This window comes from Lissotriton vulgaris, chromosome 5 (assembly GCF_964263255.1).
Source record: "Lissotriton vulgaris chromosome 5, aLisVul1.2, whole genome shotgun sequence".
NCBI lineage: Eukaryota > Metazoa > Chordata > Amphibia > Caudata > Salamandridae > Lissotriton > Lissotriton vulgaris.
Window position 1 is genome coordinate 1,342,692,689 of NC_141693.1, and position 26,876 is coordinate 1,342,719,564.

At 50.4% G+C, this 26,876-nt stretch overlaps 1 protein-coding gene across 1 annotated transcript in view; it reads right to left on the bottom strand.

Annotated features, from left to right (window-relative positions):
• SYCP1 (synaptonemal complex protein 1) overlaps window positions 1-26,876 on the bottom strand; it is a 5,090,281-nt gene that overhangs the window by 2,664,843 nt on the left and 2,398,562 nt on the right. The window contains exon 22 of the mRNA XM_086919665.1: window positions 41-122. Coding sequence (XP_086775791.1) covers window positions 41-122 — 82 coding nt within the window. The remainder of the gene's footprint in view (window positions 1-40; window positions 123-26,876) is intronic.

Here is a 26,876-nt window from a genome sequence, read left to right on the forward strand (position 1 = left end):
TGTGTCTCAAGTAAAACAATATATAGTGAAAGGTACGTACTTTATCTACACTTTCATCCAGTTTGTTTTGAACTTCTTCACCTTCTAGCTCCATTTTCTTCTTCAGAGATTCCAACTCATTTCTAATTGTCAAAAAAAAAGAAAGGAAATGGTTCAAATGCAGACAAAGGGTTCTGTCCCAAGTATAAATGTTACTTAAGCCTATGTGAAACAGCAATGAACTAATGAATTATAAACTGTCAACTATACACATAAATGATTACTGTTTCTGCATATACACAGGATCTACCTTATACTATTTGAAATGAAATGCTACATCAAACAAACGTGACCTATTCAGTTCACTATTGTTGCTTCATTGTAATGATTCCTATTGTATAATGAACAAGTTACTTACCTTCGGTAACAATATATATGTAAGAAACATTAGTAGTGATAGATTCCTTACCTTAGAATTACCCCCAGGTATCAGACTGAATCCAGAAAGTTTTTGTCAGTAGTACCCCTGTGCTTCGGAAGGTGGCGTTGTGCGGCTCTACGTCCGTCATTGACATCATGGTCGTCGAGAAGAAGTTGCGGCAGCTACTTAGACGCGGCCCTCACGTGCTGATGTCATTTCTGTAAACAACTTTCCGCGCCACAAATGCAGAGCCATGCAAGATAATGACCACTGATGCCTTGAAACTAGGGCCCTGAAAGGGATGACCTTAACCCTAGAAATCAGTTTGCAGAAACAGGAAGGATGGGTGGGGCAGTAAGAAATCTATCACTACTAATATTTCTTACAGATATAGCGTTACCGAAGGTAAGTAACTTGTTCATCTGAAAGAAAAACATAGTGATAGATTCCTTACCTTAGAATAGATAACCCAGCAATACCAACCCTGGTGGTGGGTCTGCGAACCAAAATCACAACTGAAAGTCCCGGAGAACAGAAAATGGCCAAAGAAGCTGTCTCTCCAGACTTGGCTGTCCAGGCAGTAGTGCTTAGTAAAAGTGTGCAGCGAGGCCCACGTAGCTGCCTGACAGATGTCTTGCAAGGGAACACTACGTCCCGATGCTGTAGTGGCTACCGTCACCCTAGTGGAATGGGCGCGGACCACACCGGAGGCTCCTTTGTAGCCAGAGAATACCAGGCTTTAATACACAAGATGACCCATCTAGAAATGGTCCACCTGTGTACGGCCCGACCTTTCTTTGTGCCAACGTAGCCAACAAAGAGCTGGTATTCCACCCGGAACTGTTGGGTGCGGTTCAAGTAAAATGAGACTGCACATTTTGGGTCCAGACGGTGGAGCCTTTCTTCCTCTCTAGAAGGATGCCGGGACGGAAAGAAGGTGGGCAAATTGATGGTTTGGCAGAAGTGAAAAGCAGTGACAACTTTTGGCAAAAAAGAAGGAAGGGTTCAGAGCACAACCTTGTCCGGATGGGCAGATAGAAAAGGAGGCTTACAAGAAAGAGCCTGTCGCTCTCTTACTCTCCTAGTGGAGGTGATCGCAACCAGGAAAGAAGTCTTTATAGTCAAGAGACGCAGAGGACAATTGTAAAGAGGCTCAAAGGGAGTGCACATGAAATATGTGAGAACCAGATTCAAGTCCCACTGTGGCATCACAAAAGAAATAGGAGGGAAAAGGTGAGTAATGCCTTTGAGGAATTCCTTTACAACAAGGGACTTGAAGAGAGAGGGCTGATCAGGGAGCCTGAGAAAGGCCGAAATAGCAGAGAGGTAGCCCTTGATAGTGCCCAGAGCAGAGCACTGCAGGGCCAAAGAAGAAACAAAAGGACTTCTGAAAGAGAGGCAGAGAGGGGATCCACAGCCTTTGCTGTGCACCATACCACAAATTTTTTCCACCTGCAGGCGTATACCAACTTAGTGGAGGGCCGCCTGGCCTCCAGAAAAACATTACAAACCTCAGGAGGCAAGTCAAAAGGAATCAACTGCCGCCGCTCAATCTCCACGCAAGGAGGTGAAGACTGGACAGGTTCGGGTGGAGGACCGTCCCCTGCTGCTGTGACAGGAGATCCTCCCGAAGAGGCAGTAGGATTGGGGGATCGATGGTCATACTGAGTAGCTCGGGATACCATACTCTTCAAGCTCAGTCCGGAGTCACAAGAATGACTTGGGCCCAGTCGCGCCTGATCTTCTTCAGCACTCTGGGTAGAAGGGGTATAGGCGGAAAGGCGTACAACAGACCGCAACTACATTCGCAGCGAAAAGCGTCGCCAAGCGAGTGCAACCTTGGAAATTCCAACACGCAGAACTGCTAACATTGCGCGTTCTCTTTGTTGGCGAATAGATCTAACCAAGGCTCTCCCCACTGTTGAAAGAGGCCTTGTGCCACGTCCGAGTGAAGACGGCATTCGTAATCCATCATGCACCTGTGGCTGAGTTTGTCCGCCCTGGCATTTAGTGAACCCACCAGGGAAATGCCCTGATGTTCCAGCCATGTCCAGAGGCGCAGAGCCTCCTGACATCGGGTCCATGACCCCAGCCCACCCTGTTTGTTGCAGTACCACATGGCGGTGGTGTTGTCTGTGAACACCTGCACTACTCTTTTCCGGACAAAGGTAAGGAATGCCTTTGGTGCAAGTCGGATCACCCGAAGCTCCAGGAGGTTGATATGGAGCCGGGACTCCGCCGGAGACCAGAGGCCTCTGATCTCCACCTCTCCCATGTGGCCACCCCATCACATGTGGGACGCATCCGTCAACACTGTGTGCTCCGGTTGAGGAAGGAAGAGGGATCTGTCATTGACCTTATGCCGGTTAGTGAGCCACCACTGCAACTGTCTCGCAGTGCTCTCCGAGATCTGGAAAAACTCGGACAGATTCCCCTGGTGCTGGGCCCACTGGAACTTCAGGTTCCACTTCAGGGCCTGCATATGCCATCTGGCATGATCGACCAGCAGGATGCAGGAGGCCATGAGGCCCAGCAGCCTTAGGGTCAGCCTGACCGAAACCCAGGATAGAGTAGAGGCTGAAAGATCGGAATCAGAGCCTGAATATCCTGGACACCCAGTTTGGGGGGATAAACCCGAAAGAGTGTCATATCCAGAACCGCTCCGATGAAGAGGAGCTTCTGAGAGAGAATCAGGAGCGACTTCAGCACATTGTCGGAGAACCCCAGCAAATGCAGTGTTAGACCCGGGACCCCGGCTGGCCAAGGCTCGCGCCAAATTCAGTCAGAGATCACCATGTCTAAGGTGAGGGCAAGGGAGTTACACACCAAGATAACCCCTGCTCACCCTCTAGGTAACGTGACGCGAGCAGCAAGGCTAATCTCGGAGGCGATGTGTAAAGCGTTTGCGCGCGCACCCAGCAACAACACCCAAGGCCCACCACAAAGGAAACTCCACACAAGGTTATATAAAAAAATAGCCTTTGTATTACAGCAAAAACACATTAGATAACACCACAAACTTGACAATGTGCCAACAGGCACGGGCAGAATTTACAAGGGATTATGTACAGGACAGGGCCACGTGGACCACTGTCAGGGGTAGGCACTTTTTAGAAATAATACTTGTAGGTATAACACTTAGCACCTAAACATATAATGACTGTAGCACAAAAATAGTAAATGTAGCACACGACCAGTAATCACTGTAAGGGTAAATACCTCCTACGCAACCCTAAACACTGTAGGAAAATCACGCAGGGAACTAGGACCTTAATATCAGTACCTATAGAAGGAAAACAATCACCTAAGCAGGTCACATTTAGCAAAGGTAATAAAACATAAACAATCCTCTAAGCAGGTCACTTTTAACAAAGGGGATAAAACACAAAACACCTAAGCAGGTCACTTTTAGCAAAGGTAATGGGACATCAACAATCCTCTAAGCAGGTCACTTTTAGCAAAGGGGATAAAACATAAAACACATTCAGAGGTGTAGGTAGAACATTTGCGCAGGAATCACATAAGCAAGTAACTCACAATGCGCAGGGTGCACATAGCACAACACTAGAACTGTCCCTCAGGCCACCTGGCCTCGCAAGGGCTGAAATGCCCTGAGTTCAAATGTCAGGGAGGCTGCGCAGGCAGCCAAGAACACAAGCCTAAACGTAGCAACTGTCCACTAAGTGCTGGACAGTTGTAAATTAAAGATGGGCCAACGTTGGGGCCTCGTGGGCTCAAGAACACAATGGGCAGAACACAGCGTGGGAGCCTCGGGCTCTAACCAACTACTGCCCCCCGAGAACCTCGCTGGGCTCTAACAAATATATTGCCACTCAAGAGCCTATCTGGGGCTCATAAATCAATATGGCTGGGCGATGAGCCTCTCTCAGGGCTCACCGACAAGGAACTGGCACTCGAGCCTCTCGGGGCTAGCAAAGTAAGGAAATGCCCCTAGAGCCTCTCTGGGCTCTAAATCAACTGTGGGCTAGAGCCTCTCGGGGCTCAAAGACAATGTGGGCTGGGGCGGGGACCTTCTCTCAGGCTCTCATAAAGAATGCCCCTGCACGACGTTGGAGCCTCTCAGGGCTCGAGACACACTGCCCCCGACGTTGGAGTCCTTCCCGGGGGACTCAGAACAAAGGTAAATGCCCCAAGAGCCTCAAGCGGCTCTACACACTGGAGGGGAGGGGCGGGCACCAGCAATGTGCCCCGACGCCATCCTCCCCGCTTCCGCACTTTGGGCCCCACTCACCGGCTAGTCAGGGACGCTGTACTGGGGCTCCCTCTCCTCGGGGCTCCTGCGGTGTCCTGGTGCTCGGGCCGTTCTCCTTCTGGGCTGTGGCAGAGGTCCGGGGCTCTCCTCTCACTCGGGAGCCTCGGTAGGACACGGCAGGCGGCTTCCTGCTTCTCGGCTCCTCCCCCGGTGACGCGGCGGGAGGCTCGGCCGGCTGGGCCAATCCCAGCGCGGCCTGGCTATGACGCTGGTGGCTCCTTCTGGCTTCTCCTCGGCGGTGCGAACACGGGGCAATGCCAGGTGGGCACTGGCTTGTTTAAAATAAACAATCACTCGAGGTGGGCACTCGAAGGGCTCAGCGAACACGGATCAAACGCCGGGTGGTCACCGGCTGGGCAACAAAGTGTTAGCAACAAGGATAAAGTGCCCGCAGGCGCTAGGCAGTAAAAATAAAGCGCTCCCAGCGCTGGAAATACAAATAATATTTACAACAAGGGGTGGTGAGGGACAGAGTCTCTGAATTAAACAGAATACTCTCACCCAGTCAAGAGATCAGGGCTAGATCCAACACCGTTTTTGGCCACTATAGGTGTGGCAGGTTATACTCAGACATGAGTCCCTTTCTCACTGCTCCATCAGGATTCAAGCAAGCCGGGCCAAAGAGGCTGAAATGCCAGAAACCGGTCCCCGGTAGCTTGTCTCCTTTCTGGTAAAGAATTGGCTTGGTAGTTTAGTCTGCCCTGTTCCCATGATGCACTGGGCCAGGGACAGACTGATTTGCATATAGCCAGGTTCTGAGCTGGGATGGGGCAGTGAGATAAATAACGGTGATGGATCAAGCCCTGATCTTTGGACTGGGTAAGAGTGGTCTGCTCAATTCAGACACTCTGTTCATCACCACCCCCTTTTGTAAATCGATTTTGGCCACTATAGGTGTGGCAGGTTATACTCAGACATGAGTCCCTTTCTCACTGCTCCATCAGGATTCAAGCAAGCCGGGCCGAAGAGGCTGAAATGCCAGAAACCGGTCCCCGGTAGCTTGTCTCCTTTCTGGTAAAGAATTGGCTTGGTAGTTTAGTCTGCCCTGTTCCCATGATGCACTGGGCCAGGGACAGACTGATTTGCATATAGCCAGGTTCTGAGCTGGGATGGGGCAGTGAGATAAATAACGGTGATGGATCAAGCCCTGATCTTTGGACTGGGTAAGAGTGGTCTGCTCAATTCAGACACTCTGTTCATCACCACCCCCTTTTGTAAATCGATTTTGGCCACTATAGGTGTGGCAGGTTATACTCAGACATGAGTCCCTTTCTCACTGCTCCATCAGGATTCAAGCAAGCCGGGCCGAAGAGGCTGAAATGCCAGAAACCGGTCCCCGGTAGCTTGTCTCCTTTCTGGTAAAGAATTGGCTTGGTAGTTTAGTCTGCCCTGTTCCCATGATGCACTGGGCCAGGGACAGACTGATTTGCATATAGCCAGGTTCTGAGCTGGGATGGGGCAGTGAGATAAATAACGGTGATGGATCAAGCCCTGATCTTTGGACTGGGTAAGAGTGGTCTGCTCAATTCAGACACTCTGTTCATCACCACCCCCTTTTGTAAATCGATTTTGGCCACTATAGGTGTGGCAGGTTATACTCAGACATGAGTCCCTTTCTCACTGCTCCATCAGGATTCAAGCAAGCCGGGCCGAAGAGGCTGAAATGCCAGAAACCGGTCCCCGGTAGCTTGTCTCCTTTCTGGTAAAGAATTGGCTTGGTAGTTTAGTCTGCCCTGTTCCCATGATGCACTGGGCCAGGGACAGACTGATTTGCATATAGCCAGGTTCTGAGCTGGGATGGGGCAGTGAGATAAATAACGGTGATGGATCAAGCCCTGATCTTTGGACTGGGTAAGAGTGGTCTGCTCAATTCAGACACTCTGTTCATCACCACCCCCTTTTGTAAATCGATTTTGGCCACTATAGGTGTGGCAGGTTATACTCAGACATGAGTCCCTTTCTCACTGCTCCATCAGGATTCAAGCAAGCCGGGCCGAAGAGGCTGAAATGCCAGAAACCGGTCCCCAGTAGCTTGTCTCCTTTCTGGTAAAGAATTGGCTTGGTAGTTTAGTCTGCCCTGTTCCCATGATGCACTGGGCCAGGGACAGACTGATTTGCATATAGCCAGGTTCTGAGCTGGGATGGGGCAGTGAGATAAATAACGGTGATGGATCAAGCCCTGATCTTTGGACTGGGTAAGAGTGGTCTGCTCAATTCAGACACTCTGTTCATCACCACCCCCTTTTGTAAATCGATTTTGGCCACTATAGGTGTGGCAGGTTATACTCAGACATGAGTCCCTTTCTCACTGCTCCATCAGGATTCAAGCAAGCCGGGCCGAAGAGGCTGAAATGCCAGAAACCGGTCCCCGGTAGCTTGTCTCCTTTCTGGTAAAAAATTGGCTTGGTAGTTTAGTCTGTCCTGTTCCCATGATGCACTGGGCCAGGGACAGACTGATTTGCATATAGCCAGGTTCTGAGCTGGGATGGGGCAGTGAGATAAATAACGGTGATGGATCAAGCCCTGATCTTTGGACTGGGTAAGAGTGGTCTGCTCAATTCAGACACTCTGTTCATCACCACCCCCTTTTGGAAATACAAATAAAGCGCTCCCAGCGCTTAGGGGAGAAATAAAGCGCTTCTTAAGTGCAAGGGCAAGAGCAAAAGCTCCAGCAAGGTCTGGAGACAGGCAGGGGGCAAGGCTGGGCCCAGAGCCAGCTCACTGGGTCTCCAGGCAGGGAGACAATCCAAGTGGCGGTCCTCCTGGCCCCAGCAACAGCAGCAGCCCCCTCAGCTAGGATCCAAAAGCAGAACAAATTGTATGGGGACACAGCCCCTTCTTATACTGTAAATTCCTTTGTCTGTAGATGCAGGGTTGGGGAGAAACCGGTCGCAGCTGGTTTTGGAGCACCCTTGATGGCTCAACCACCCATTTCATTCACAGGGGAGGCTAGGGTCATCAGTCGCACCACAGGGGGCGGAGCCAGCATTGTGTGGGGAAAGTCCAGCCCCATCAGGGACCAGGTGCACTCCTCCCCAACCATCAACATGCTAATCTCACACTCACCACCGGGCAGACCCATCCAGCCTTCCTGGAGCCAGGCTCACCAGCCAGCTCCAGCCAATCACACGCCAGGCATATTTTACACTAATATGCCAACTGCCACACAAGACACACTCATGCCACATACATCATTGCGAAGCATTCATTCTCACGAGTTCGCACATACCAAATTCGAGTCTGCACTCCCCACGCATCAGGAACTACCAGGGACACAGACATTCCCCATGCATCCCTATGGGAGAGCAGGCCAGCCTAACTACATGCACGCACTTTACTCTGGGACCCAGGGAAAAAGTGCGCAGAGACCAGAAATCATCAACACAGATCATATATTAAAAGCAAAAAGATTAGGGGTGAACCTGCCAGAAGGGCCAAGTCCAACATTCAGGGTGTTGGAAGGGGCGATCCCAGAGGGGCAGGGTATGCTCTCCCGACCACTCCGTGACCCACCTCTCCCAAGAATACTGCTGAGCCCTAACGTGAGGTCCTCGCCGGGGAGGACTTCGGGTCTAAGAACGTTCACACGGAGCTCACCCCACGCTTATGAACAGACACCACACCGTGGATCTCAGTAAGAAGTTCTTTATCACACAGTAGAATTGAGGTAAAATGAACACGTATTTACAAGCGATCGAGGGATCGTAAAGTCTTGGTAGTAAGGAATAGGGAGGCGAGACAGTCTCAGTATTGGGCCAGTACAAAGCATACCGTGCGCACGGTTCTCAATCCTCGAGATTACGGAAGGTGGCGGCTGCACTGGTTGCTGCACACCTTCTCTCGAGCCAGGTCGTGTTGGTAGCGTCGATGGTCCAGCCGGAACAGAGTACTCATCGAGCCGCGACAAGGTCAGCAGGGCTCGATCCGGAGTGGCAGAGTGTCTGTTGCTTCTTGAAGAGCCGCAACCACGTCAGCAGGGCTCAGGATGTTCACAAATGTCCTTGGGGTTCCAGGATGAGCCGCGACAACGTCAGCAGGGCTCAATAGGTTCCAAAATTCGATCTTCTTCGATAAGGCTGAGCCGCGACCAGGTCAGCAGGGATCTCTTGTCCAGGATACAACTGCCCGCTGGTTCGGGCGGGCCTTGATATAGTGGACGGAGATCTCCTGCCTCCGGCTGGTCGTCCGAGTTTTCTGTCGCCTGGCCCTTTTGGTCCTTTGGAAGATGCGTCCGGGGATTCCCAGACGCCCAGCAGGGTCTGGAGCCAGCCCTCGGGGAGGTCAGAGGTGTGATCGAAACCAGCCCACTGGGAAAGGCCAGGGGTGTGAGAGAATCCAGTCTCCCAGGGGAGGCCGGAGGGACCATCGAAACTCTTTGGTCTTATCTCACTCAGGCAGCCCTCTACCCCCCAGCCGGGCATGTCGCGTTTGAAGCCTAAGTTTCGCTGAGGCCGGGGTCGGGCACGGGCTATGGAGTCAGGGACCTCGGGAAGGGTGACGGCTGAATGCGGGGATGGTCGCCCGTTGGCAGGGTCATGTAGTGAGCGGGGCAGACAGGGAACGGGACGATCCGGGTTTATTGTAGTGCAGGGCTAACAGTCGGGGTGCTGAGGAATGGGGGGAACCACGACACGAGGCCAGGTCCAACACAGGAGGTCGGCCGTAGTCTGGATGTGGGAAACGACTGCCTGGGGCGATCCCGCCTTCAACAGCCAGGCGTCGAGGGGAAGACTGGAACCCCTGATCTGCGCAGATGAGCTGCGACCACCGCCATCACTTTTGTGAACACTTGAGGGGCGCTGGTAAGGCCAAAGTGGAGCACAGTAAACTGAAAGTGCTCGTGGCCTATCCTAAACTGCAAGTAATGCCGGTGGGCTGGCAGGAGGGGAATATGGAAATATGCATCCTGCAGATCCAACGTTACCATCCAGTCTCCAGGGTCGAGGGCAGACAAGACCTGAGCCAGAATTAACATCTTGAACTTCTCCTTCCAGAGGAAGCAATTGAAGTTCCGGAGGTCTAAGAAGGTACGCGGGCACTTGTCCTTCTTGGGAATAAGAACCACAACCTACTTCTGGAGCAGGAATGCGCTTGATGGCCCCCTTGGCCAAGAGCGCCACAACTTCCTGCTGAAGAAGTGTCAAGTGATCCCCTGACATGCGGTGGTACTGGGGTGGCATGGCTGTAGGGGTAGTCTCCAAGGGGAGGGAGTGACCCCTCCCGACTATTTATAAAACCCACCTGTCCGTAGTGATGGTGCGCCAGAGATGGAGGTGATGGTGAATCCTGCTTCCCACTGGCATTTGATGGACCTGAAAAAGCAGACTAGGAAGGTTTGGAGGCAGTGGTGGCCGTGGTGGACTGACCCGCCCACTGGCCCCCTGACCCTCCTCTGCGGGTTGCACGTCCGCGGCCATGCTGGGACTGCTGCTGCTGCAGCATGAGGCTCGGGAGAAAAAGTGTTGGGGCACCACTTCATTGGCCACGAAAGGATCAAAAAGCAGAAGGCAGAGGAGGACGGTGGCCGAAAGGCCCAAAGACTTGGCCGTAGCCCACGAGTCCTTAAAACGCTCCAACGCACTACCTGCCTTGCTGCCAAAAAGGCGTATGCCATCAAAGAGCATGTCCAACAGGGTGTTCTGGAACATCCCCCGAGAAACCAGTAGTCCTCAGCCAGGCATGGCGGCGGAGCACCACTGTCGTGGAAATCGCCCTGCCCAGCTAGTTGGTGGTGTCAAGGTCACATCGGATTGTGAACTTTGCCACATCACTCCTTTCCGCAATAGCCTTAGAGAGCACTGTCCAGGCCTCCTTCGGACAGTGTGCAGGACATGCGCCACCGTATCCCACACAGAGTAGGAATAACAGCCCAAGAGGCATGCAGTATTAACAGATCGCAGACCTGAACTGTCGGAAGAAAAAATCTTCTTCCCAAATTGTTCCAGTCTCTTGGATTTCCTATCCGGAGGTGCGGTAGGAAAGGCGCTTTGGGACGCAGAGCCTCGAACAACCAAGCTCTCAGAGGTGGGATGTTGGGAGAGGAAGATGGGGTCGCCAGGACCGGGCGATGGAGTCGGGCCACGTTCCTATCCACAGGAGCCCCTGTGTTGGGCCTGGACCTGGTGCCCAAAAGAACGTTCAAAAGTGCATCATTAAAAGGCAGCCGTTGCTCCGCAAAGGTAGCCGCCAGCTGAAGCACTAGTGTCAGGAGGTTAGTGCTGATGGCCACTGTAGAGAGTTCCAGGTGGAGAGCCTCAGCCACCCTACGCAACCCACTGCATAACTCGCACCCTCCTCCGTAGTCGCGGTAGGAGGAACCGAGGTTCGGATATGTGTGATGTCCAGGGATTTACAGACTTGGTTCATTAACCGGGAAGTGAAAGGGATGCCCTGATCCATGAGGATTTCACGTGGAAACTCTACGTGGGAGAATAACTCATGACGTTTTTCACAAATGGTTGTAGTATTTGGGGTTCGTAAAGGGAAAGCCTTGGGGTACCTGGTGGCATAGTCAATGATGACTAGGGCATACTGATTCCCTTTTCTAGATTTAGGTATTGGGCCTATCAGATCCATGCTGACTCGGTTAAAGGGCTTCCCTATGATCAGTAAGGGTTGCAGAGGAACGGCAGGGGGCGATATGGATTTCTTTTTTGACACACTTCGCACTCCTGACAGTATTTTGTAATGTGTGCGTGTATGACAGGCCAGTAGAAGTGTTCAAGTATGTTTTGACTTGTTTTCTGGGCCCCTGTGTGACCAGCCAGTAGGTGACTGTGGGCAAAAAACGTGACCTGCTCCCAGAACCGCTTGGAAACGAGTAATTGAGCGGGACTGGAGGGATTTTCTTTTCTGTAAAGTAAATCCTTCTCTATCACAAATGAGGGATATGTATCGGAGGGATTAGATGCCTGTTCCCAGGCTGCTCTAAGAGTAGGGTCGTTCTTTTGGGCATATCTAAAGTTTTTGTTGTTCTGCCATGGTGCTTGAGATATAGGTACTGGGGTAGTACGTTGGGTGGCCTTAATTTTACTCTGGAGGAGCCTTAAGAATTCAGTATTATCTATTGCTAATATCAGCTTCTCGGGGAGGTTGGGTAAGACCCCTACGGTGACCTGGAGATTCTTTCCATCGGGTAACCTAACCCACACCCAAGCCATGGGGTATGTTTTAACGTCTCCATAGACACATCGAATAGGGACCTGTTGGTGAATGAGATAATCTTCGGGCCTAACTAAAGTCTGCTGAATTACCGACTGACGACAGCCGGAGTTGAGTAAAGCTTTAATATATATCCCATTGATCACTAAACTTACATAAAAGCATGTGCCAATCTCCTCGGTGTATAGGACGTGTCTAGGGAGATAACTAACATCCATGGGTTCCTCCGTATTTCTTTTCTGGGGGCTGAAACGGGCTATATGTCCCCAGGACCAGCAGTAAAAACATTGTGGTCCCTTTGAGATAGCGGTTTTTATGTGGCTCCACAGAAGGTTTGACAAGCTTTCTTTCTTGTTTCCCCGCCCCGGAGCTGTAGGGCTTTTCTCCTTCCCAAGTGGATGGTCTTGGTTGGGCCCTAGCATAGGTAGTAGACATCTCTATGGCTTGCTCTGCTGAGAGGTGGGTATGCTGCTTGAGCCATCGCTGGGTGGAATAAGGTAGTGCTTCCATAAATTGTTCCAAATATATAAGGGACATGATCTCTTCCTTGGTGTGATCTTGGGGCCCTAGCGATTTATCGGTTGCTGCCTTCAATTTGTAAAACAGAGTCTTGGGGCTATCTCCCGGATTCCCTTTCTCTTTCCGGAAGCGTACCCGATAGGCTTCTGCATCCATCCCCAAGTGATCTAATATAATATCTTTAATCTCTTTATAAGGGGTGGAACCAGTGGGGTTGGCCACTTGGTAGGCTGCCTGTGCCTCACAACTTAATAGAGGAGCTAAAAAGAAGGGCCAGTTCTGTTCAGGCCATCCTGAGGCCCTAGCGGCTCTTTCAAAATTGACCAGGAAGGCATCAGGGTACTCGCTGTAGGAAGGTACATCCTGACTATGGTTGCCCCCAACTTTTTTGCCCTGTGTTTTAGCTGGTTTTTGACATAGTCGACCTGGGACCCTGCCAATCAGGACCCCAGGCCTACTGCTCTCTCTGTAAAATGGATTCCATGTACCCTAGGTACATTTCCAATTGGTACTGGGCCACCCTATCAGACCCTGTAACTCAGGGCATGGGTGTACCCAGGGCTGCCAGGGGCTGCAGCATGTATTATGCCACCCCTGGCTGGCCTCCTAAATTTGACACAACTGGCTGCATGACAGCTGGGGCAAAGTCGTGTAAGAAATGCGTTACTTACCTGTAACAGCAGTTATCCAGTATTGGTGTCTTTCATAGATTCACATGCCTGAATCATTCCCCGTCGTCGAGACGGGAGCCTCCGGTAAATAAAAAAGTAATGTCCATAGACATACATGGAGAGAAAGGGTCCAAGGGTCTCCCCTTAGTAGCCTTTCCTTGTCCTTATGTAAAAAGGACCAAACTGACATAGTCAGCCAATCAGCTCCGACCTCCCTCTAGAACCTTCCTGGGAGGAGCCTCAGTCCCTCAGATTTTCGTACGCACCCAGCTAGGTTTGGCGTAGTATAGTTCCGAGAGGGAAGTGAGTCCTTCCAGGGGAGGCAGGAGGGTTGCATGTGAATCTATGAAAGACACCAATACTGGATAACTGCTGTTACAGGTAAGTAACGCATTTCTTATCCAGTATTAGGGGTGTCTTTCATAGATTCACATGCCTGAATCAGAGTAGCTAGCAATCACAGTAGCACATTTGTAAAACAGAGTTGCTCTGCCGTCATAGTAGATAATGCATATAATATCATACAATAAAGAGACAGCTTAGACATAATCTCATCAGAGCAATAATGTGCATACCTGGAAGGCGGGATGTAGGAAGGCTCACCTTACTGAAAGAGATGGCGAAGCACCGCCTGGCCCACTGCCGCGTCCTTCTGGAGTTCGATATCCAGGCAGTAGTGTCTGGAGAAAGTGTGCGGTGACTTCCAAGTCGCCGCTCTGCAGATGTCCAGGATCGGTACCCCAGCAAACAGTGCTGCCGATGTAGACATCGCTCTGGTTGAGTGAGCTAGGACACGGTCATTCAAAGGCCGGCCGGCCTTTTCGTGGCAGAAGGAAATCGCCGAGGAGATCCATCTGGATATGCTTTGCTTCGTGAGGGGTAGGCCCATTCTTGGCCTGCTGTATGCCACGAACAGCTGTGAGGATTTCCTGAGATCCTTAGTCTTCTCCAGGTAGAATTTCAGGCACCTCATAAGGTCCAAAGAGTGCAGCGACCTTTCCGCTGCTGTGGAAGGGTTGGCGAAGAATGACCTAAGGACCAATGGTTCGTTGAGATGGAAGTCCGACGGTACTTTAGGAATGAACTTAGGGTTTGGTCGCAGAGTCACCCTATCATTTCTGAATTGCAGGTATGGTTCTTGAATGGACAAGGCTTGCAGCTCGCTAACCCTTCTGGCCGAAGTTAGAGCGAGCAAGAGCGCTGTTTTCCATGAGAGGTGTTGAAGCGATGCCCTGTGGATGGGTTCAAACGGGTGACGCATAAGCTGGTTGAGTACCAGGTTAAGCTGCCATGTGGGAGGTACCTTCCGAGGTCTCGGGAAGGATCTGTATAGTCCTTTGAGGAATTGCTTGACTAGCCGACTAGACCACAGAGAAGGTCCTGTGACCGTTCTGGTGAATCTCGAGATCGCTGCCAGGTGGACTTTGATGGACGCATGCGCCAGTCCCGACTGGGCCAAATGCAGGAGGTATGGTAATATTTGTTCTGGTGTGATGGAGAGTGGCCGTAAGCCCTGTACTGAGCACCATATGCAGAACCTCTTCCATTTGAGACAGTAGGTCTTGTTCGTACTGTCTGCTCTTGCTTTGGCTAGCACATCCTTGCAGTCTTGCGGGATATTCAGGCCACCGAACTCTCTGTGCTCAGGAGCCAGGCTGATAATTTGAGCGATTGGAGGTTCGGGTGTTGCACTTGCCCGTCGGACATCGTCAGCAGGGCTGGGTGTTGGTTCAGGCGGATCGGTGATTTGATGGATAGTCGAAGCAGATCCGAGAACCAGTGTTGCCTCGGCCAGGACGGGGCAATCAGGATCAGGGTGCATGGCTCCGCTTTCATCTTCCTGAGGAGCCGTGGAATCATCGGGAACGGAGGAAAGGCGTATGCAAAGACGCTGTACCATCCGATGGAGAACGCATTTCCTAGTGATCCTGGTTGGGGATGCCAACTTGCGTAACACGGGCATTTGGCGTTCCTCTTGGTGGCAAAGAGGTCGATGTTTGGGACTCCCCAAAGAGAGAAGACGTGAGTGAGGGCGCTGTCCGATAGTTCCCACTCGTGGGAGAGGGACTTCTGCCTGCTCAGGGCGTCTGCGATGGTATTGTCCCTTCCCGGAACATATTCCGCTTTGAGTTGGATGTCGTGTAGTACCAGCCAGTTCCAGATCGTCTGTGATTCGCGTGAGAGCGAGAGTGAACGCGCTCCCCCTTGCTTGTTCAGATAGTGCATCGTCGTGGTGTTGTCCGTCCTGACGAGCACTGGGGATTTCCGGATGCGTGGTTGGAAGGCTTGTAGAGCCAGAAACACTGCTCTCAGTTCCAAGAGGTTGATATGGAGCAATTGCTCTTGAGAGTCCCATTTGCCGCTGATCCGCAGGTCCTGGAGCACCGCGCCCCATCCCTCTAGGGAGGCGTCGGTTGTTATCACCAGAGGTGATGCTGGGAGGAGAAACGGCAAGCCCACTGTCAGATTGTGGCGATGTGTCCACCATTGTAGAGCTTTTGAAATCTTCGGTGTGATCCGAAGGATGTCTTCGAATGAGCCAGTGCTTTGGGTCCATTGGCTCGCGAGCGCCTCCTGCAGGGGCCGCATTCTGAGCCTGCAGTGTGGGATGAGGAGTATGCAGGAGGACATCATCCCTAGGAGGGAGGTGTAAGTCCGAACTTTCAGGTGCTTTTTCTTTGCCACAGCCGTGGCCAGAGATAAGATCTTGTCTGCCCTTTCTTTTGAGGGGAAGGCCTTCGTGCAGCCTGTGTCCAACATGGCCCCTAGGAAGGTAATTCTTGTTGCGGGAACCATGCATGATTTCTTGATATTGAGCGTCAATCCCAGATTTTGAAAGAGATTGGTGCAGGCGTTGGAGGACGTGACCGCGTCCCCCGGTGAGGGTGCTTTCACCAGCCAGTCGTCTAAGTAGGGGAAGATCTGGTGGCCCAGTTGGCGCAGGAAGGCCGCCACAGGCGCAAGGCATTTCGTGAATATGCGCGGCGCTGACTTGAGGCCGAACGGCAGAACTTTGAACTGATAGTGACGGCCCGCCACCTCGAATCTTAGGAACTTCCGGTGATTTTTGAGGATAGGGATGTGGTAGTATGCATCCTGGAGATCCAGTGACACCATGAAATCCCCTTTCTCTAGAATGCCTAGGATTTCCTGAATCGTCACCATCCTGAACGATTGGCTTCGTAGGAAGGTGTTGAGGCCCCGGAGATCCAGGATGGGTCTCCACTTGTTTTCTTTTTGTTGTACAAGAAAGAAGTGGGAGTAAAATCCTTTCCCCTTCGAGGATGCCGGAACCCTTTCGATTGCTCCTTTTTGTAGCATTGTCGAAAGTTCCATTAGAAGCAGGCGTTGATGTTTGTGTGTCCGTCTGCGTGGAGGGGTATTGGGAGGGATGGAGGTGAACTCGAGAGAGTGGCCAAAGCGAATAATTTGAAGAACCCACCGGTCCGTGGTGATGTACTGCCAATTGTGAAGGAAGTGGGTCAGCTTTCCTCCAATTCGAAAGGATGGAGATGGTGTTTGGACTGGCTGGAGTAGGTGGTCACTGGCGGCCGCCAGCGCCCCTCTTGGTATTTTTACCTCTGTAGGACGATCTTCCGAATGAGGATTGTCTGCCCTGATTTTGCTTGTTTTGGTACTGGCCTTTTTGATTGTACGAGAATGAGGACGAGGACCTGTTTTGATATGAGCCTCGATAGGAGGACTGACCTCTGGGCCTGTTGCCTCGAAAGGACTGGTTCCTAGACTGTAGAGAGCCCAGTGCCCTTGCCGTGTCTGTGTCCTTCTTAATGGCCTGTAGGGCCTCGTCGACCTGTACTCCAAACAGGTGTTGGCCGTCGAAGGGCATGTCTAGAACCTTTGCCTGAACTTCTTGGCGGAATGAAGTGGCTTTGAGCCATCCCTGGCGTCTCAGAACGGCAGCTCCCGCCAGTTGACGGAAGCCTGTCATGGCTGCGTCGATAGCACAGTCTATGAGTTCCGCTGCAGAAGATTGACCCTCAACGAGGAGCGCTTTCACCTCACCCTGGACGTCATCAGGTAGTTCCTTTATGTAAGGGGCAATGTCCTCCCATAGCTGTCGATTGTAACGCCCCAGCAAGGCGATGGAGTTGGCCACCTTGATGGACATGGCCGACGTGGAAGTGAAGCGCTTGCCAATCGTGTCCAGTTTCCTGCCCTCTTTGTCAGGGGGAGCTGACAGTGGTGAGGAAGGGTTGCGGGAGTTTTTCTGGGCCGCCTGCGTCACCACCGAGTCCGGTTTGGGGTGACCATTTAGGCAAGCCGCTGCAGTGAGTGGTGCCCTGTATTTCTTCTCAAGGCGTGGGACCACTGCTGGCACAGAGGCAGGAGTGAGCATTAGCTTCTTTCCCTGTTCCCACAAGAAATCTATGATTGGAACGCTTTTGCAGATTTTTGAGGCTGTTCCTTGAAGTCATGGAGGAAACAGTCCGTTTCCGTGGATTCCACCACCATGTGGAATCTCTTCGCCGCTCTCTCCACCAGCTTGTGGAAACCCGCAATGTCCACCGGTGGGGAGTCCGCTTGGCGTGGTTGTGGTGAAGCTGGGGATGATGTAATATATTCGTCCTCCACATCCTGGTCCGAGTGGTCTGAGTGAACCTCCTGGACCTCTCCTTCCTCCAGTTCTTCCTCTTCCTCTTCTTCGTCCGAAGAGACCACCACCTGAGGATGGACTTCTTGGTGGTGAGGATGAGGGCGTTCCGGTGCGGACACCTGTACATGAGCTGGAGGTGTCTGATCTCCCTTGTCCCCTGGTGCGGGGCTCTCAGGCGCTTGACCGCCTCTGCTAGGCTCCGGAAAGCGCCGCTTATAGTCTTGCACAAGAAGTTTCAAGTCATCCACCAGGGTCGCCGGCAAGCATATCATGGGGGTTACTTCGGTGCGGACACTGGCTTGGACAGAGTGTTCTTGATATGTGAATTCTTCCTGTTCCTCATCTGTGCTCTGGCATTTTATGTGAAGCTCTGAAATTGAAGTAGCGGGATCCAGGTGTTCATCCTCCTCGGATTCCTCGCTTTGGAAAATTTCTTGAGGTGGTTGCTTCTCCACCTTGCTAGGAGACGTTGTTTCCGGGGTAATTATTGACTTGCCCTGTTTGCCAGTCTGAATGGTATAGCTTGTAGTCGTCGAGGGGACCGTCGACGGTGGTAGCATCATGGACGGCGTCTCCACCAGCTTTGATTTTTTCCATGGTTCATTGGACGATGAATCGCCCGTCGACGGTGTCGTCGTCGAGTCCGTCGACGGAGCTTTTGGTGTCGTCGTCGACGGTGTCTTCGTCGACGGTGTCTTCGTCGACGGTGTCTTCGTCGACGGGCTCGTCGCCGACGAGCCTCTCGTCGACGGGGTCGTCGATGGGGTCGTCGACGAGGTCGTTGTCGACGGAGGGGTGGAGGACGGGATCTTGGTCGTCGACGATTGCGCAGTCGTCGTCTTCGTCGACGGTGTCTTCGTAGACGGTGGTCTCGTCGACGAGTCTCTCGTCGACACTCTCGTCGTCGTCGGTTGTGACGACGATGGGCTCGTCACTGTGGACGGCGTCGTCGACGGTGCAGTCTTCGTTGTCGACATGGATTTTGTCGTCGACGACGATGACGTCAGGAGAATAATTGAAGAGACAGGCCTACCTGTAGACGAAGAGGAAGTAGTCATCGTCGTCGAAGCCGAGGGCGACGATGCTGACGTGGTAGACACTGTGGTTTTGACTGAAGTAGTCCTCTGGCTTTGTCTGGAGGACGGAGCAGGCATTTTGAAGGTTTTATCCTCCTTAGCAGACACTGAGGATGATACAGATCTCGCCTCTGAAGACTTTTTGTGGGTCTTCGCAGGAGGAGTGTCTGAGGGGCCCGGGGAAGCGTCCCTTGGCCTCTTACTCGAAACAGCAGAAGTTCTGGAAACGCTGCTGACAGAGGACTCCAGATTGTCCCTGTTCTTAAGCCTGTCCAACCAGATCAGAAGGCGACCTTCTCTGTCTCTCACAGTCTTTCTGGGAAAAGACCGACAGATTGCGCATTTTTCCGAATTGTGATCCGGGTAAAGGCAATACAGGCACAGGTCGTGTTTATCATCCACATGAATCCTTTTCTTGCTGCAGGAAGAGCAGGCCCTGAACAGGGCTTTCTTCCCCGAGTCAGACATGGAAAAGGCAGTTTAACCACACACTTACTTCAGGGATAGTGTGTTGAGGAAGTCCTTGAAGAGTTTGTAGGTTCAGAGAAAAACTTCCAAGAGAGTTTGTTGAGTTTAGAATAATCCTGAGGAGAGCTCAGGCTGGAGACTCCCTAGCACAACGTGCGGTAGAAAATCTGAGGGACTGAGGCTCCTCCCAGGAAGGTTCTAGAGGGAGGTCGGAGCTGATTGGCTGACTATGTCAGTTTGGTCCTTTTTACATAAGGACAAGGAAAGGCTACTAAGGGGAGACCCTTGGACCCTTTCTCTCCATGTATGTCTATGGACATTACTTTTTTATTTACCGGAGGCTCCCGTCTCGACGACGGGGAATGATTCAGGCATGTGAATCTATGAAAGACACCCCTAATACTGGATAATCACCCTTTGCTGTAGGTGTAGTATACCTATACCTAACCCTAAAATGGACACACAGATTCCTATCAGTCACTCCTATGGCAGGCCTTGACAATCCTGAAGGCAGAGTGCTTGGAATCGTGTGAGATGGTGCTCTGGCATGAGCTGAGCCTGTCTGCAGCTTGCGGAACCAAGTCCTAATAGCTGTTCCATGATATCGCATACCATATACTCTTAAGTGCATTATAATCCTCGCGGTTAAATGCTATCTTTGGTATTGCTTTATCAAAACATGTCGAGTAAGGTGTCATACGAATTGGATACTAACCCCTCGCCAATTCTGGCGACGGGGTTAGCATTCCACCCTTCTAGAGGGACACAACATGTATGTAACTGTGAACCCCGGTTAAAGTTAACTGAAGCCTCAGCTCCACAAAATGGATGCTGCCACCACAGACACGAGTCTGACCCCCTGTAGCTGGGAGTCCTTCCAGCGAGGGGAGCCTGGACAAAGGGTTTCCTGTCAGGGGCGGTGCTAGCACCGTCCCAGACATGGTTTTGTGTATCCTGGGTAGGCAGGGCTTTTCAGGAAGGTGACTGCTGAGTGGCACCCCGGTGCTCACTACGCATAGGCCGGTCTGAACCAGTTCCAGGGGCACACCAGCCCTGGCCTGGGGAAGTCCGGCATGGCAGAGGGGTGTAACCACCCCCCTCCTAGTCCCACCCATAGGCAGGACCTAGTCACCGGGTCAGCCCCCTTTTTTAGTATAAAGATGGGAGCGGGCCCCCTGTTCAAATTAGATCATCTTTGGAATCAAGACACGACTTTCTGCGAAAGGACTTCAAGATTTCTTCATCAAGATTCTCCCTTGTGGCTAAGGAGTAGTCACACTGCATCCGCAGGCACCATCCTAAAGAAACACTGCGGTCTGCTGCAAGTCCTTCATCACGAATCCGACGACCCAGCTCGACGAGACCCGGCTTCCCTGGCACCTCTGACCTCTACTCACCTCTACAGCAAAGCTGAGAACCGTGAGTGCGACGAGACCTCGAGGGACCGACGATCGCCAAGACTGCACGACATCTTTACTGCAAGCCCACCGTGTCCTCCACTGGTGAGTGCTTTGGGGTCCGAGAAGCCCCAACCCTGCGCAGCTCCAGCATCCAAGATCAGCCTCCCTGCATCTCCACGATCTGCGTGGGGCCCTTCTGCTGTTTGCTGTGCACCGCGTTGTTTGGCTACTAGCCGGCTGGCTTGTGGCCTTCTGAACGACGCCCGACGACATCACTGCTGCTGGTCTGGTTGCTCCAGACTGGCCCTTGCTTCCTTCTTCAAGAGAGGCACCCCGGACCCTCCTGGTCCACTCCAGACGCCATTTTAGGTCCACCGCGTGGGCTTGAATTTGCCAAGGCTTTGTTGCCCAATCCTGGGTCCAGCGACGCCGACAGCTTCTATCTTCGTGGGACAGCTCGATCCTCCATCCTGGTCGCCGACAACGCCTCCTGGTCCGTGAGATCTCCGAGCACAGCGTCACCCACTCACCTTGTCGAGGTGGCTACCATCCGGTGCCCTCCTGGTGCCCACTGACTACTGGCTAGTAGTCACGAACTTGGTCCCCTCTGCTTTCAGGTGTCATCTATCTTCAAGATCCAGGCTTGGATCCAACTGAACTCTCTTCACTGGTCACCGGCCAGCATCTTTTCTTCCGGCTCCTGGTCCGTCTACGAGGATTCCCGACGTCTTTTCAGACCTATGCAGCTGCAGCCCCTGGGCTAGGTAACTTCGGCATTTCGGTGCCCCAGCATAGCCTCACTATCCAAGGGTCAGGATCCACTGTCGTTTTCTCCCTACCAGGTCGGGTTCGCCCGAGAACACTAACTTTGCAATTTCTAGCTACCATAGACTTTTGTCCGCATCTCGCGTGAGAGTGCACACACTGCACCCGAGTCCCCTGGGTCTCCTAGAAGTAATCTAACGATTCCCTAGTCAAGTCCTAGCGATTCCAAAAGCTATTAGTACTGTACTTACCTGCTAGTAATTTCGCATTCCACTTTTCAAGTATATGGTTTTCCGTGCCCCTCGGGCATTTGTATATACTGTGCTAACTTAAGTATTTTCGTAAGAGTTTTGGTTTGTGCTTAGTACCCTGTCCTCATAAAGAGTACAGGGCTGTTGTGATTCTTAATAAATAACTGTTTATTTTCATAACACTTGTGTGGTGTCCTTTCACTTGGTGTTCAAGGGGTATATGTGTGGTAAACAGCTGGCTTAACACGCCCTCTCGAGTCTTTAGCCTTAGACTGCTCGTATCCACGCTACTAGGATAGCTGGTCTATAAGGTTGACTTACAACCAATCATCAATAAGGGTTGCTGGACTGATACATAGTGTTCACTAGAATAGTGAGCACTGCATATCAGGCCACCTTCTCACACTCGCCCAGGGTGTACTTTTGCAAAACAATAGAGGAATAGCTGGCTTGGGGTCCCTGCCGGATAGGGGAGTTTGCCGTGTGGCTAGTCGGATCTGGGGACCATCTTTGGGGATTCTCTAGATGTTGGTTCATAGAGTTAGTAAAGAGTTCCCTATCGGCTTGAGCGGAAGTCATCTGCCTCTCCACTGCCTATTCAAGTTTTTCCTGTCCCCAAATTAGTTGCTGGATAAGGGCCTCCATTTGGATTTAACAATGGAGCTTATCCCACTTCTGACACCACAAGTAGAATAAGCAACGTAAGGCAGAGATGAGATATCAAATGAACAAAGGATTTATTTAAACTCAGTTCACAGTCCTACTGTGGAATAATTTAATTAAGTTATAGTTCAAGTTCCTTTGCCCCCAGGAATTTCTTCCGTCTTAGCTTCAGAGGAAATCGGTGTGTGTGAAGTCCATTCTCGAGTAGTCACGTGACTCAATCCAGGCATTAAATAGGAAAAGAAAAGAAAGAAAAAAAACCCACTCCTTTAATATAAGGGCTTTACGAACTCTTTTTTACTGGGAAGAGGAGTGAGGGAAATGCATCACACTGTCACTAAGTGATTCGCCGCTAGCGCATGCCTATACTTGTAGCGGAACCATGTAGTTTTTCTCGCTGCTTAACCCTCCCCCGCCCTGGTAACTGGCTTACTCCCCGCGGAGCGCGCCCTCGAGAATAGCCCGTGAAGTCTGGCACGTACCTCTGGTAGCCACGCTCCTCCAGGAGCGTGGCTGGTAGTAGCGCGATTCTGGATGGGGTCCGGCTCCCTTCTTGACTCTCCCGGTCCTTCGCGTCTCCGCTCAGGATTTGGTAGATCCCGGTTGGCGTCTTCTAAAAGGCTGGAACTGCAGCTCTCCGGTCTCGGCGTCTCCGGTCCGTTTGGTCCCAACTTCCCCGACACTGTTTCAGCTTCTGTGCTTCTTTCAAGGGCCTTCCTCAACTTCTCATTGGAGGGCGTTGAAGCATGTGACACCGCCACATGGGTTTTGTCGACATCGAAGACAGGAATCTTAAAGGGGTCGCAGTCCCCCGGGAACCGTTCCCGCGGTGACTGTGAACACAATACGGGAGAGACATGAGGGGGGTAGAGGTCATCTGTCCCTTCTTCCTCTCGATCTGCTACAACATGACACTCAGGCGATTCACTCCATTTAGGACAGATGTAAAGACATACTTCTTTCCAGTATGAGACAGAGAGTGAAAGTGTGGTTGTCACGAATAGGAAAAAAAAATACCCCCACACAAAGGGAAAAACTAACATCTCAGGAACATGTATTTGATGCATTCAAAAAACAATCTCTGCATTGGGAGTTTGGAGAGCAGGTCCACTTCACCCCATCTGCATTGCAAAACTACAGTGGTTTCAGAGGAGCCACCATGAAGAATTATCTTCTGAAGGCACAGAAAGCTCTGCCAGGCAGATATTTCTAAATAGTATATTGTATTCGTACAAAGCAGTGGAGTACATCCCTTCATTGTCTCTGTGGAACAGACTAAAGCCTGGCAAACTTAAAATAAGGCCCTAAGCATCAGGAATCAGTGGATCTCCAAGATCTAGAAAATTCATTAATGATGAAAAGAGAAACTTAATTGTCTTCATCGGTAATGTATAAAGCATAATGCAATGTACTGCCATATTGAACTGTGTAAGAATTTTGTAGTGCACAGACTATCAGAGAAACCTCTCTGGTTCCCAAAAGCCACTAATATAAAATAAAGATCACAGTTACTTACATGCAGACAGGCATATTCGCAATGCTTTCAGTTTGGGCATCAACTGCTGATTCATGTATTATGGTACAAAAGGAACAAAGCTTTCAGTTTCAGTTTGTAAACTTTATTTCGGTTTGTTAAAAAAAACCACAAAAGTTAGAGCAGCATTTACAAAATGGCAAGTAACGATATCACGCATTATATCCAGCAAAGAAAACTTAATATGTAATTGGCACCACGGATACGACAAGTTAAAAAGATAAATAGATAAAAAGTTGATAAAATAGATCCATGGTTTAAAAAAAACTAAAAAGAGAAAAAATAAGTATTGGCTTTATGATGTTTTGAAAATTATTAACAGATTAGCTACATTACAGGAATGTTCTTAATTGATCAACATAGTAGACAGTTATAGAGAACTCATATATTTCCGTCTAGTCACCCATGCCCAACCTATAAAACTTGCCAGTTGGTACCATAATCGGCCCTTCAACAGAAGTTTTTAGGATTCTAAAAGCCTCTCTGCTAGATCAGTACCCAAGTTGTCACATACAGGTTTAAGCCAAGTATGTCTAGGATTGGTATATGCTTGACAGACAAAGAAAACATGGGCCATGGTTTCACTTGCATCAGGACAAAAAGGACAAACACTAGACTTAGTGTTGCCCCATTTAGAAGTAAAAGAATGTATTGGCAAGGAACCTACCCTAAACTGATGGAATAGTTCCCTGTCTTGGGTAGTTGTAATAAGGTCCCAGTATCCCTCCAATTTAGGTACATGTTTAAGACCAAGAAAAGCCTTGGTCAAGGAGCCATTTGAACAGGAATCAAATTGTTTCATGTTAATTTGTTTCCAAAAGACAACCTTCAACTCCGATTTGCTGGGAAAAACACTTCCCATAGGACTAGTCCACAAATGGGCCAATCCTAGCTCAAATAAAGAATTTTTTAGGAAACTAAACCAGACAATTTTATGATTAACATCTAGATCCCTCACTTCTAGGATAGCCTGGGCATAATGAGCAAGTTCAGGGGTGACCCAGATCCGCCTCCAGTAGGCTAAAAGCCTATATCGGGCCACATCCCTGATCGAATAAGAGCCCAGGTCCAGAAACAGAGGAACTAATGGTGTAGATTGGGGAGACCAATTAAGGACCTCATAAATTTATTCTGGCTCGTCACTAAATTATCCAGGTTGACGTAGCCCCACAACTCAACCCCATATAAAATAGATGCGCCTATTTTAACATTGTATATCTGGAGCACTGGGGCTATTGGTTTTGAGTGTGACTGTTTGTGTTCCCTACGGAGAACTCCAGACAGTTGGGGATGTTTAACGGAAAGACAATCTAATTGTGCCTTCCAACTCATTTTCCTATCAATTAAGCCCCCCAAATATGAAAATGTCCCCGTTTGGTCCAGAGATCCCTCCTTCATCCTAACTCCACCGACGACATTTTTGGTGTTGTGCAAGACCATATACTTAGTTTTGTCGAGATTTACAATGAGGTCATGGTCTGCACAAAATTCTTCAAATCTCGTTAAGGCACTTTGGAGACACTGTCTAGTTTTAGAGAGTATAAGGGTGTCGTCTGCGAACATTAATAAGGGGGTCTTGGTTCCGGCCAAACAGGGAGCATCTGTGGGGTGATCTTTAAAGTAATTTACTACCCCATTTATATAAATAGAAAAAAGGGTGGGAGCAAGGATGCATCCCTGTCTCACCCCCTTCTCTACTGGGAATTTGCTCATAGTCCCACCTGCCGAGTCCCATCTAACCTGGGCAAAATTATCAGTGTGTAACTTTACCACTAGAGCCAAAAGCTCTAGCGGCAAGCCCAGTTTTAGGAGGGTGGACCACAACTTGGGACGTGGGACCAAATCGAACACTGACTTCAAATCAACAAAGGCAGCGTAGATAGTCCATTTCCCCAGGGTAACAAATCGCCAATATATAAGAATACATTTTAGGACCTGATCCACCATGCTAATTGACTTCCGAAATCCTGCTTGCAAATTGGAAAGGATATTAGAATCCTCCATCCATAACTGGATCCTGCCTAACACCACCCTGGCTATAACTTTTTGAATACAGTCTTATAGGCCTGTAATTGCCAGGGTTTGATTGATCTCCTTTTTTAAAAACAGGTAAAAGTACCGCTCCTGCCCAAGTGCTGGGCAAAGATGCTCCTTTAGCAATGGCATTTAGTAATAGTTGTATATACAAAGCCCAAGAATCAACGTCTTGTAGAAATAAATCTGCGGGAATACAATCAAGCCTCGGGGCCCTACCTCTCGGAACCAGGAGGAGGGCATTTTCTACTTCTTTTTTGACGAAGTGTATAGTGGGAACAAAGGATGGCATCACAAAGTTCGCTTGATCTATTAGACTACATGCAAACTGGCCCTTAAAGTGGATAACCCACTGATCAGGCGCCACATGATTAGTTGGAATAATGTTTTTGTCACTGTTGCCCCACTTCACTAAATGCCAGAACTCGGTCATATCCCTACCCATACAAGCCTTGAGCAAATCCCTCCAGTGGGCTTCATCTCAGTCCCTCTTGGCCTGGGATTGAGCAACCTTTTAAGCCAACCTTGACTCCCTTATCAGAGCACCATCTTTACTTTTTATAGCTGCAGCTAACAGTTTATAGGCAGTATGACAACCAGAGTTGTACCAAACAGCAGCCTTCTGGGCAGGAGGAGTAGGCAATTTTTGGGATTTTGCAATCAAAAAACCGTTGAGGCCGTCGAAGAGGTTTTCATGGACCTGTGCGGCTTTATGCATGAGGGGACTGTGCGTTTCGTCAACCTGGAGGGTGGCTATAGCTTCGGCTAACATAAGGCTCATTTGATCCATATGATCTACCTTACACAATACATTTGACCACTTAAGCCGACGTGTGTCATTGGTTGAAAAAACATCTATAAGTCTATCTGTGGTTCCAAGACTTTGCCAAAGTTGAGGTTCCTGTCCTGCATGAAGAGGAGCAAAGGATTGTGGTCACTTTCCGGACGTGAAAGAACCTTCATGTCTAGCAAAAAAATCCAGAGCTCCATAGATAAAAGAAAATAGTCTATGCGACTATTACGTGAACCACTGATATACGTGGGCA